Raw genomic sequence first — 13,948 nt, 5'->3', positions numbered from 1 at the left:
TAGTTGCTGATAAGTGCTGAAGATGAGTAATGGTGGGGGGGACACCCCTGAGGCCCCCAGAGGGGAGCCTGTAAAGAGGAAAGACTTTCAGTCAGACCTCCTGGGACCCAGGTAAGAACCTTCATCCACCATCCTCAGCCTTATTACATCACTCAAACATCAAAGTGCTGTTAATAGCAAAATTCTCCCATACTATGACTGGTTAGTAGTTAACCTGATCTTTACCTTTAGTAGCCTGTAGAAGCAGACTTCTATGACTAATTAAAATTAGGCCTGCCTGTGTCTGAGCTGCTTATTTTCATCCGATCTATCAACACAATACTTTTTTTTCTTTTCTAATCAAATGCTAATTATAAAGCCAAAATATAACTTTAGCTAAAATATCATTTTCACAACTCCACCAAATCAGGAGAACAAAAGTCAATGCCATTTTAAAATATTTTATATAAATATTGTTGTTGTGGAGGAGCTTTGGGTAAAAATAATACATTTTCAAAATGCATTTCTTTGATATTTTTAATTTAACCCCTTCCCATAACATTCATTTTTTCCCAAAATTCTTATCCATTGGAATGGTAAATTGAGAGCCATATGGACTAAATACTCGGTTGTGGTGTGTTTTTTATAGCATCATACACTAAACGTTTCCCCAAGCATTTTCCTGAAGATGGCTACAGCAGTGCCATTTTAGTTGGAAAACACAATCTGACCACAACATAATGCCTTACCAAGTCCTTATCCAAATTTAAACAGAAATAGCACAATGCACTTTTAAAGATATGGCCTCACACTCTCCATAAATGAGTCAACATGGTCCACAGAAATGTTGCTGTCTTTTTGTCTGATATTTCCTCCCTGGACTCATCAATGTCAATATGACCACATGCAAAGACAATGTCTTAAGGGGAAAAAGAAAAGAAAGGAAAACTGTCCAGAACATAGTTTAAGTTTCCAACGCATGAGTGCACACAGGATGTACAAAGGACCGACTGCAGCCATATTGCATTCAACAGGACTTTCCTAATTGGAGTGTTAAATTTAGACATACAAACAGCATGTCTTTGTTTGCAGAATTCCACTGGCTGTTTGATGTTTCAGTTTTCAACCACCCCAATTACGGCTAATTATTGTATACATGGCAGAAGAGGGTAATGCACTTTATTGGAACACAGTCTTTTGGCTATAGGAGCCAGTGCAAACGTGAAGCTCCCGAAGTCTCAAGTGAGGTGGTGATCAAAAGTTAATAATGCTGGCTATATTTTGCAATTATTGTTTTAATACTGTTTACCTGCCCATGGAAATTGAAATAGAAAATATTTGTATTGATTGTTGATGGTGTTGATTGTAACTTTTGTAATTCACTGTATCATAAAGTGCTTTGCATGAGTCAAAAGACAAAAAGCTCAGCTTACCAATGCCATGGTAAAATCTTATTCCTGGATGTGCTAGTTGCACATTTTAATCTTTTTAAATATCATTTATTTTCTTAGATTTTTCCACATAATGGCTTCAATTCTGAGATTTTTCAATCACTAATGTGTTGCTCTTCTGGTGCCAATCCACAGACTGTTAATGTTGTTGAGGTCAGAGGACTGTAAGAGCCATCACAACCCCTTCTATTGGAAGCATTGTAGATTCTGCTGTGTGTTTTTTTTTAAACCTGTCCTGTCCAACATCATAGCAAGCAAAATGATAATCTGGTTGCTGTATCGTGCTGAACAAATTTGCTCTGCCAAGGGGAGGCCTATGGATAAGGCTCCTCTTGATAATCTGATTTATTTATTTATTTATTTACTTTGAATCACGGAATCTATGTAATCTTGCTGGACCTGACCGGAGGGGACAGAAAAAGATGGAAAGTAGCAAAAAGATGCAAAAGGGAAAGAAGAAAGGAGACAAAAACATCACAGACAAAAAGAAACGACCCTTCAATCCACACCATAACCAGACAACAAACTGTTACACCTGTACATGAACACACCAGAAAATTTCCTACAACTTTTACAAAAAACAAAAACAAACACACAAAAAAAACAAAGAAAAAAAGAGCTGCTAGTCATTAAGAGTTTTTAAATAATAACCAAATCACAAAGACATATCATGAAAGTAGCATAACAGCGACCAGATACTAACTCATAGGTAAAATGAAAAGAAGAATTATCTCTTAGGATAAAACCCCACTGGACAACTCAGTGACTGTGTCAGCATGCAGAGCATGAGGAATAAGGAGCGATCAGTGATGAAGAGTGGTGAGTGAGATCGTGCAAATGCAACCATGCCTCCACCGAGGTCAGAGGCAGACCAGGGCAGCCCAGAGACCCGGGCCCTCAGCAACAGCCCCGGAGCACTAACCCAAGCTACCCCACCATGAAGACGACTCCAGCCCCACCCAAAGGGTGGCAGAGGAGAGCCCCAGCAAGAGCCCCCCACGGTCTTGGGGCACAGGTCCCAGTGGGCCAAGATCGGCAGCCGCCGGCCCCGCCAGGGACCGGCCACCCAGGGCAGCCCAAGCGAAGGGCCCAGGGCACCAGAAGCCCAGAGGCAGCCGCCCCACTCCCCAAAGGCAGAGGGCCCGCAACATGCCTAGGAGGACCAGGTCCCCCCAGACAACCACCTGGCGTAGGCCAGCACACACCCCGATGTTCCAGCCGCACACCCCGGGAACCAGGGCGCCATTTACCCCCACCCCCCACCTACTCCAATCTGCACCCCATATAACCCCACACTCACACCCTCCCCTGTGCCTTACCCACAAGCACTCACCATCACACAGTCACGTCACACATAACCCACCCACCATGCCCCGTGGGGGACACCCCAGGCGGACCAGAGGACAGCAAGCCCCAAGCACCCCCTCATCAGCGCAGCCGCCCCGTTTAGGATCATTGTAAGCAATTGTGTTGTAGAAGACATCCTCTTTTATCCTCAGCTCTTTTACAGATGGATGATGATGTTTCTAGAATTTCTAACATCAGTTTTTTTCTGATTTCCTAAAGCTGATAATTGTTTGGGAAGAGGTTTTGTAATGATTGTAAAACAAGCAAATGAAACTGTAACAGAAAACATCTATATTTCTGCAATATTATCTGAGCATAAATTTAAAGAAACATTATTTCAAATGTATTTTAATTTTATTTTAATATAGCAGTTTTGTCATAAATAATATAAAGTTGTTTATGGCTCCTTGGGGAGTGAGAGGAGTGCGAGGACAGTTGATATCTTTTTAGCTCAACGAAGAAATGAATGCTGCAACAATTTTACAAAAAAAAATGTTGTTTTAGCAATAATGCAACATGTTCAGAGGTTACGGGCCTAATAAATGTCTGGCTGTAGAGCTCATGGAGTTAACTTACGGATACAGAGGAGGATTTTTTCATAACTGGTCACTGCACACAGACAAAAGTATCTGGCAAAAATGATGGAATTGTTTTTTTTTTAAAAAGAAAACAAAAAACAAAAGAAAAACAACTGATGTTCTGGTTTTTTGTCAAATGTAATTTATATATTCATTCAGAGCTAGTAGAGGAGTAAATTATAGTAATAACACCCCCAAAAACATCGACACCACTAATTAAACAATATTTTCACCAGTCAGTGTTCAGTTTTCTTGTACAGTAGCTGTCAGATCTTTTTTACACAATGCAGCCTTGTGGACCTTTATTTTTTTATTTTTTATTTTTTCGTCATCATAGATTTGAACTTAACTTCCATTACCTCCATCCTGAAAAATGACCTTAACGTCACCAAACTCATTCAACTTCATTCAAAGGAAGAAAAAGTGTCCAAAACGTTGGTGTCCACCTGCATTTACTGTAGCAGTAATGACTTGTTTTCTTCTGTTTAGGTGATAGTTTCGTTGATTTTATATTGTTTGTTTGTTTTGCCTTCAGCTGTTCTTTCAGTCTGGTTTCCAACATAAGTCTGATGTTTCTGCTGTTTCTTTTTTTATTTTTGCATCTATTCTCCAATGTGTTGCATTAGGTTTTTTCTTTTGACACTTTGACATCTTCCTGAGCCAACCTGTATGTTTCCCTTTTACAATCCATCCAAATTTACAGTAAGTCTTCATTTGGACTTTTAATTTTAATTTTCTCATCTTCCAGCCCTAAAAGGAATACTGAGAGACGGAACAGGGAGCAGGAGAACAAATACATTGAGGAGCTGGCAGAGCTGATCTTTGCCAACATCAACGACATGGATGACCTCAACGTCAAGCCCGACAAATGCGCCATCCTCAAAGAGACGGTGAAGCAGATCCGGCAGATCAAAGAGCAGGGTGAGCATCTTCAGTAATAACTGTGTTTGAGAGGCAGATCCACACAAAAGATTGTTTTTTTTGTTTGTTTTTTTTTATCTTTAGCATGTCGACTTAACTTGTTTTTGTTATCCGACTTACTGGTATCATATTTCATATTTACATGAACACGTATGTAATGATACTACAACACAAATGGTACAACAGCATTTTTTTGTTTGTTTGTTTGTTTCTTGGGCCAAAAGAAACACAATCTATTTTCAAGATAAGATGATATGAGATTAACTTTTAAAGAAAGTAACAAGTAACACCAAACATGTTTTGTGGGTTAATTCATGTTGTTTCAGCCAATGGGTGAGTGTGATAGCTGTAGGAAGTTAAATTTAATTTAAAATCTTATTTGTGTCACACTAGGCATTGCAATTACAAACAGATCAACTAATGTGATTATATTAAAATGGCCTTTTGGAGAGCCCCACAGGTTAGACTAGATAAAAAGTTATGTTATGTGTGAACGTAGCTTAATTTTACACTGTAAGCTAAAGGAAATAAAAATTCAGGAGGCCATTTGACTTTTACACCATCACAAGGTTAAATTCTGAACACTAAACGAAGTCTTAACCTGAGGGAACAAGGCAAAACTGGCTTTCACCTGGAACATAAAGCAGAGGGAACCGAAATGGGAAGAAGGAACAAGTGTGAATGTAAATACAGACTCTGAAATGACAGCGATGGTGAAGCAGACTGTGGCAGGCTGTTATGTAATAGTGACCAACATGGTGTGAGGCCTCAGGGAGGAAAACGGGCAGACCTGCCCTCATCTCAGTCCCTTCATCTCCCTGTCTGCTTCTCCACTTCCCCTTTGTCATTCTTACTTTCCTTTCTGTTGTCTTTATTATGTAGTATTCATGTCTAATTTCTGATCCCCCTTCTCTTCTCTTATAACTCCTCCCTTCAACAAGCATTTTTCATACAGTATATTACTCCCCTATTGTTGTTTTCTTTTCATCACACCTTTTATTCTACTCTTTTCCTGTCCTCTCTCTCCTCTCTGCTCCACCTTCTTATTGTGGCCCTTCTTCAACACGTCTTTTACTTTTCTCTTATCTCCTCTGCTCTCATTTCCTCCCCTCTCCTTTCATTTTCTCTTATCATCTTCTTCCTCTTCTTTTCTTTTCCCTTTGTGTCTTTCTCTTCTCTCCCCATATGTTATCGTTACACAATTTCTCTCTCCTTCCACCTTCCTCTTTCCTCCACCTCTCACTCCTTCTTTTCAATCCTCTTTTTTTACTTTCTCCTTTTCTTCATTCATCTCTTATCCTTTCACTTTCTGTCCTTTTTCTGTTTCTCTTCTTAGTTTTTTTTTCTTGTTCCCTTGTTCCTCCCCTTCTTCTGGCATCCTAACCTGATTAGATATTCTTTTCCTTGATTCTCTTTTTCTTTTTCAGTCTTTTTCTTTTTCCTTCCCCAATTGTCTTATCCTACACCTTTTTAATCCTTCATTAACCTGTTTTTTTTGTACTTGATTTCTCTTCCTTTTAACCTGTTTTTCTGCCTCCTTTTTTTCTTTCTTTTATTGCCCTCTCTCTCTCTGCCACTCATTTTCTCATCCCCTCTCTTGTCTTTTTGTTCCTGTGGTCAGTCAGTTGGTGTCCATGTGTCACCGCGCTGTTTGTGCCTGAAAACAACAGCTGAATAAGCACACACTCGCACACAGGGATAATACACAAGTCACACAGCTGTGTCGTCAACAGCAGAAACCCAACAACGTGTCACTGATAAGCCCAATTAAAAAAGATTAAATAAAATAAATTTTAAAAAATCCTAAGAAAAAGATTATACATTAGCAAACCTGTAAATATTTTTGGAGATCACACACCACGGTGAAAAGAAGGTTAATACTACAATGTATGTGTGCTGTCTTCCTGGTGGACAAACAGGTTCCGATGCTAAGGTGTATGTTGGTGTGTTTTGTTCCACACCTCACCTTTACAGTAACCTAAGTGTCAAGTTACAGAAAAGAAAATGCACGTTTGTGTTGCATGCTTTGTTTCTGTCTGCTTATCAGTTTTCTGTCTGTAGCTACGTTAGTATCCAGTAGTGCTGCAAGTATCATTTAAGCATCAACACTGCACAGTAGTCTCATTACAGGATGTGCAATTTAAAGAAAGACACTTAAAGACAGAAACTTGTTGAGCAGCAACTTTTTCACTGCTTGACACAAAGGTCACTTATTTTCCATGACTGAGCAACAACAGGGTTCTTTACAGGTTCCTGAATACATACAGTTGTTTAGTTGGTTATATTTTGTAGAATTTGCTGAAGTGTAACAAAAGCCTAAGTCTCCTAAATCTAGTTGGTTCATTTTTGTATGTAACAGACACAAGTACAAAGAAACAATTCTCAGTTTTCACAGACAAACTTCGTTGTACTCAGATTAACATCACAGAAGCTAATTGTTAATATGATTCCAGCAACAAACTAATTGCGTTATATCAAGCCACTCAAGCACACAGTTGATGATGCTTCACTGTTTGAAGTTGTGTAGGTTGAGATCTGGCATTGTCCTGCTGAATAAAAGAAACATTCATGTACAGGACAATTCAAAGTGCTTTACATAAAGCATAGAAGCTTTACAGATATTAAGAAGTAGTAAAGGGCAGCCACACATAGCAGGAATCACAGTAAAATCATAAATTACATTCAAATGAATAAAAGTAAGATAAGTTAAAAGGTTACCATGAAGATTTCATGTGTAGATCCATGAGGATTTTAACCTGGATTTAAAAGTGTCTACATTTAATGAAGGTTTAAATATCAAATAGGCTGATTTCCGTTTTTCTCTCACAACAGCCTGGATGGGCACATAGAGACAGTTTTTCCAAAAGCAGCTGAAACGTGGACTCATCTGAGCGCAGAACATGTGTCCACTGGCGTTCTGCATTTTTTGTGGAGAGTTGACATGACTTCCTCCTTAAGGGGAGCACTGTGCTGTGTGCAAACGGTTTTCTTAAGTATTCCCAAGCCCTCGTGGCTTATTGATCATGGTGGCATGATTGTTTCTCATGCAGTGCTGCAGATGGACTCGAAAGTCACAACCATCCAGCAGGGATGTTCGTCCTTGTCCTTTCAGATTCTCTGAATCTTTCTACAAATTTATGCACTGTAGATATCAAAAGGCTTAAATTATTTTCAGTAATGACAAATTTTTTTAAATGGACACTTTTCAGAAATATTTGGCAACATGTGTTGGGCCACAACCAATCATTGCTTGGAAAATCTCAAGCATTGGCATTTATTTCTCCTGACACCGTAGTTTCTACTAATAACAACTGAACTGAAAACAAATTATATTTATCTGAAGGCCAATATTTTCCACATTGAACGTCTAAATTCATTGAAACGTTGATAAACCCAAATCTACATATTTGTTGTAGATATTAATATATCTACTCTATTTGTAAAGACTGGAGCAGTCTCACTACTTTAAACTGCGGGTCAAGATATTGCCTTTTTGCTGTTTGCTGCAAGTGCTTGATAAGGCTGTTTAAAGCTAATGAGCTTTGCATTTGTCAATACTGCAAATATGCAGCACCACCTTGTTAAATAAGCTGTTCATGTGCATGTTTGTGTGGCAGTCTTGAGTGTTTTTTGTTTATCTTGACAGATGGTCTTTGCCATTATGTAAGACTCATCCACAGGAGATGGTATGCAGTGTAACTCTGCAACCTGTTTGAGGCAAAATGTGAATTTAAACTTAAACATACAAACTGTGTGAAATGCAGAGTAATAACATGCTTCCTTATATAAAGAAACACAGATCATGACTTAAATCCCCCTCCAACCTACACTGCAGAGCCACTCCAGTCTCTACAGTGACAGGATTTTAAGGGCTGATGACTCCACAGCTCTGGTCCCACAACAGGAATGTCAGCTATGTGGCCTAATGGGGCCATGGGAGGCTTAACAGTCCACTGGTACAGCTATGGAAGAGAGGAAAAAACTGGACTCTGATATGACTGTGAAAATGTATTGTGAACCATATGTTTGTGTGGTGATACCTGCTGTCATTAACATGTTAGGTGCTCAAACTTTTGCATTGTCTTGCTGGCAAGAGACAAACTCAAAGACAGTTAATGCGTTAAAGGAAAAGAATGTGATACGTGAACGGTCCTCTTGTACATGAAAACACAGAGTCTGCATTTGGGTGTGTGTTTGCCTGAAGGCTTCATCATCTCAAAAACAACACTGTCAGTGTTGTCTGCCCTTTAAAAGGGCGAGCTGTTGCAAAGACGTCAGTTTGACAAGCTGTTTTTCCAAGAAAACAAACACACTCTGGGGCAAACGTACAGTAAGTTACTTCATTTGATCCTTGTGATGCTGCAGTTTTACTTTTGATATGCTTTTCCCACCACATTAGCAGTTATTCATGCATTTACCACAGTGCTTCGATGACATGTGGGTTTTATTTTAAGTTGTTAAAAGTCAGAATAAAATATGGAACAGTCAACAATCTAATATTCAATATATTCATCCTTTTTTTATTTATTTTTTTTATTGTTTATAACAGATAAAGCTCCGGTGGCTGATGCAGAGGTGCAGAAGGCAGATGTCTCATCAACAGGGCAGGGGGTTATTGATAAGGACACTCTTGGGCCGATGATGCTGGAGGTAGGATCAACTGAATTTTAATCAACCTGTCTGAAGACTATAAAAAACACTTTTAAAGTCTTAGCAATTATCATACAAACTGGAAAAAGATGAAATACTAAACTACTAAATATTAAAACATTTACTACTAAATATTAAAACAATGTTACAGAAAATATGCAGCCGTCCTTATGTATGTAGGTCCTCTATTCATGGCCATTCTAGACATAATTTACAGCTGTCTGAACTCATGTTCACCATAAAGGACTTTCACCAACGTTGGATTGTATTGCTAAAACAATGCTGTTTTTTTAAATTTTGTAGTCCACAGCTTTCTGTGGTCTGTTATGATGTTATGGTATGGGTCTTCTGTCCAGCATTTAACCTAATTCTGGTTTTTGGCTTCCTGAGCTCTCTTCATGCTCTCTGTCATGTTTGCTATTTTATTATTTAGCGTTCCAGGTTTACTTGTCAGACCTCTGATCCCTGTCTGAACCTGCTTTTGCAATCTCACCAGCTCCCCCAGAATTTCCAATATGCTAAATATTTGATCGTCAAGCAGCTTTGCAAATCATTTCTTTGAAGCATTTGCATGTAATGATTGGTGAACGCCACCAAACCACCAGTTAGTTTGAAACTGGCCATTTTTCTGCGTCCTCTACTGTCTGAAATGTGAACTTAGGTGAACTAGAAAATCTTTTTCTGTAAGTTACAATTCTTAGTACATGGTGGGCCTCAAGGTTCTGTAATGGAGCTACTTACACGTTCGATGTTCATGTTACTTCATGGGATAATGTCCAACACAAAAATGTCATTTTATCATAGCCTACATAATAGTTTGTACTCTATATCAGGGGTTTTATCCTTTTTTATGCTGGGGCCCATTTAGATATTAACACTGTTGGTTGATGACATAGTAAAAAAAAAAGTTTATATGTAATGATGCGCTGTGATTATCACAAGGACATTTATATATCATTCGGATAACAAGAGTCACAATAGACTAATAATTCATAGAATAAAACTGGGCTCCTACAAGAACAAATTAAAAGCTTAAGTCAGGCTTATAAAGACAAAATCTACTAAATATTAGATTAAGTAGATTTTTGTCTTCATTTTTGTGTTTGAAATACTACTTCATAAATTTCTATACAAGCTAGCGGCCAGCTTAGTCGTCTTCTGCTTTTTTAAATTTGTTGAACAACTAACTGACACATTACTGCCACTAAGAGGTGAGAGATTATAGACTCTACATTACTGCGGCTGCCACACTGATCCACCCACCGATCTTCCGCTTCATTCTTTCCTCACTTATGAACAAGATCCTGGTAATAAGATTCTCCGCTTGAGGTTGGACCTCATTCCTGACCTGAAAAGGACACTCCATCCTTTTCTGGCTGGGAATCATGGATTCAGATTTGGAGATGATGATCCTCATCCCAGCCTCTTCAAACTTAGCTGCAATCCGCTCCAGAGAGTTGAAGATCATTGCCCGATAATGTAAACAGGACCGCACTATCTGCAAAAAGCAGAGACCCAATCCGGACCCCCTCAATGCGCTGGCTGTGCCTAGAAGTTCTGTCCATAAAAATTACAGACAAAATCTGACAGTTTAACACTTTTTACAGCTTAAAAAGGCATGTTGAATGACATAATGACTTTGCACAATATGCAAAGAAACGTGTTATTTAAACCTTGGGGATGAGTTTGCTTTAAACAAAGAATATGCAAACATTTAGCAACTTCTGCCATTTAACCTTGCACCTTAAAGTAATTTCATTCCCACACTTTAGGATCTTGTTACCATGCAATAAAATATTTTCTGCTGATGTCACCAGACCAGCTCCGTTGTTACCTATTTTGTGTAGGCGTAATTGTAAATTCTTGCTGAATATGTAGAAAAGCCTGAAGGTACTCGTTCCAAGTTTTTTGTAGTTCAGCAGTCCAGAAAATAAAACTTGTCAAGCCCAGATTATTGTCCTCCATTTTTGTTGTGTGGGATAATATATTATCCTTTTTTAATTAGTTATTACTTTCATTTTCAATTCTTTATAGTTTGATGTCTTGTGGCTGACAATTGCTGTGTTTTTTTCTTTAAAGTTTCTACAACTCCATTTATAATTTTCTCTTCTTGAAGCATCAGTGCACTGTCACTCTCTAATGTGAGAAATATTATCTGAGATGCCACCGACTCTGTATGCCACAATCACAGCAATGTGGCCGGACAAAAGTGTAAATGCTGACTAGGAGATTTGTCCTCAGCAGGGCTCCTGGCTTTTTGTATTGTCACCTGAAACATATTTGGAGCATCTTTCTGACTGTAACTGTCATTGCACGTGACTCTGGGAGATAAAGAGTTCCTCTGACCAGCAATAATGCCGTCATCAAGCCTGCTTGAGTGTGTGAGCACAAGTGCGAGATGACGTTTAACATGGGACCCAGTGAGGTATAAATACCTTTGGGAAAAGCCAGATTAGAAAAGGAGAGGAGGAGCTTGACCACACGCGCTCACACACACACACACAAGCTATATTTAGCATTCACCAGCAGCAACTTTGGCTGAGGTGTCTGCTTGGAGTCTGAAAGATAAACATTACTGTAGCCAAGACCGTTTCCATTATACCCTATCAGACGTTGTTGTGTTAGAATAAGAAGCAGATGGTGGGAGGTTTGTGTGTACATGGACAGGTTGAAGGAGGAATCACACAACATTTTACTGGAAATGCTGAGTTGACAAAAGCATAAGAATGAAAACAGGAACCATGCAATAGAGGCAACTCTATGATGCTTGTTTGTGGGGTATCTTTTATTTTATGGCAAAATATTCATTTATTTATTTAAATTTGAGAATGTACTTGTGTTTTTTTGGCTTTAGAAGACTGGTTTACAATTTCCAAGAAAATACTGAAAATTTCCCAAGGGGAATTTATGCTTTTATATTATTTATTTATTTATTTATAAACTGCAGTTTTCTGTAAACTGTCCTCTGTGGTGGTGAGCATACATCAGAATACACTTTACAAATGAATTATTTTACTTTTTTAAACCATTGTATCAAATTTTAACACAATTTAAATTAGTGTCTTAGTGTTTATGAATCTTGGTCCTCGGGGACATTTTTATTTCAGCAAGTTTTTAATTAAACTTGCACTCTTACTCTTACTGCTTTTATTTTTTGACATTTCTGCTTCATGTATTTTATTTTATGATGTTGTGACTTTTATTGGATTACTTCCTCTATGAAGCATGTTATGAGTAGTGGCTGGTTACCTCGATTGGTAGTGCATCAGTCTCCAGGTGGGAGACTGATAGTGGAATCTCCCAGGGGATAAATGTTTAGCAAGACCCTTAACGCTACTGCCTAACCGTTGTAAGTCGCTTTGGGTAAAAGTGTCAGCTAAATGACTGTAACATATTGTAGTAGTGTCTGTGAAAGGTGCTGTTTAAATAAACATTACTTACTAACTTACATTTTATAACATAGGCAAGTACTGTAACTAAACCCAAAATAGAGAAATTAGTCCACAAAGTTTATCTTTACTTTCCCTGCTATTATTCTTTTTATATCCTTTAATTTTCCTGTTTATTTTTTTACTTTTCCTGCCCCTCTCCAAATCTCACAGTATCCTCCTTTTTTTTAATCTGTACATTTATCCTCTTGCACCTCGTTGTCTCTCTTGTCTCATCCTCAGGCTCTGGATGGCTTCTTCTTTGTGGTCAACATGGAGGGCAACATAGTGTTTGTGTCGGAGAACGTCAGCCAGTATTTGCACTATCAGCAGGAAGAGCTGATGAACACCAGTGTCTACAGCGTGCTACATGTTGGAGATCATGCAGAGTTCATCAAGAACCTTCTGCCAAAGAGCATGGGTGAGATGATTACTAATGTCTAACTTGAATCTCTCGAATGTGCAATAAACAGACTACGCCGCATCCATCCGTTGTCTATAGCTGCTCATTTCAACGCTGTTGGCAGGTTGGAAGTTTCTTGACAATGGTCCTTGTTTTTGCTACATGTCCATACAGTTGCAGATAACGTTCTGGCTTTTGGCTCCAGTTTCTTTCTCAAATCTCAAACTTTTAGTTTGAGATGAATCACCTCATTTAACCAGTGTGTTTAAAATCTGTGGGAATATGAAGGAGATCAAATTATTTAAACCAAGTCAATCTCACATGACAGACCAAGAGTGGAGATAAAAAGTTTCACCTTTTCAAAACCTGAGGATCCCCAGTTGGGGGACGTTGAGAACAGATGGTGCCTAACTGGCCAGTTTAGATACCTCTTTGTTTTTTGTTTTTTTTCATTTATGTTTTTATGGGATCCCGATAGCGTTTTCATTTGATATGTAACATCTTCATCTATTCTTCACCAGTAAGACATATACTGATAATTACAGATCTTAACAAATTTCACACATGTTCCCTTTGCTTTAACTCCAGAAGTATTCAAATAAACTTTATGGTTGAAGAGACGTACTACTGATATGCAATTTTCAAGCAGAGACCTAAAAACACGCTTTCGTCATGAATGTCAAAGAATCTTACGATTTTTTACAGAAGCTCTAAAAACAGTTTAGGAATACTTTAAAACCAGTAAGATTTAAAAAAAAAATCTTTTTCTGAGAGATTAAAAATGGTGTTAAGTATGTTTAATTATAGTTAACTGTTTTTAGTTACTGGAATAAAAAAAGAGGTGTTACATTTCATTTAAAACAACAGGAATCTATTGACCTGATCTTCGTGACACTTGACATCAATTTAATTAAATTTTGGTTGCATCACTCCAGAACAAAAGTAACCCTGGGGCACTTCACAGACAAAGTAAACACTTTTAATTTGCTCAAATTAGATTTAATTAAAAGAAGCAAGGAAACAGATCACAGTAAATCTTCAGTTTTTGTGGAAGTGTCTCATGTCACAAACAACTACATTTATCAGGTCGTCAGAAAAACTGTTGCTGATACTCGTCATGTTGAAGAAAAACATCTGTGAAGAGTTTGGACTCCACAGCAGGGTAGAGTGTGCACACAGCAAGAAAATCCA

The 13,948-nt window shown here is 38.2% G+C and overlaps 1 protein-coding gene across 5 annotated transcripts in view; it reads left to right on the top strand.

Moving 5' to 3' along the window:
• Positions 1-13,948, top strand: part of LOC121644308 (nuclear receptor coactivator 2-like) — a 71,167-nt gene that overhangs the window by 33,538 nt on the left and 23,681 nt on the right. For all 5 annotated transcript variants that reach the window (XM_041992174.1, XM_041992175.1, XM_041992172.1 and 2 more), the window contains 4 exons: positions 4-111; positions 4,104-4,276; positions 8,826-8,926; positions 12,598-12,775. In XM_041992174.1, coding sequence (XP_041848108.1) covers positions 23-111; positions 4,104-4,276; positions 8,826-8,926; positions 12,598-12,775 — 541 coding nt within the window. In that variant the 5' untranslated portion in view covers positions 4-22. The remainder of the gene's footprint in view (positions 1-3; positions 112-4,103; positions 4,277-8,825; positions 8,927-12,597; positions 12,776-13,948) is intronic.

This window comes from Melanotaenia boesemani, chromosome 8, assembly GCF_017639745.1.
Source record: "Melanotaenia boesemani isolate fMelBoe1 chromosome 8, fMelBoe1.pri, whole genome shotgun sequence".
Taxonomy (NCBI): Eukaryota; Metazoa; Chordata; class Actinopteri; order Atheriniformes; family Melanotaeniidae; genus Melanotaenia; species Melanotaenia boesemani.
This window is presented reverse-complemented; position numbering and strand designations above follow the sequence as displayed.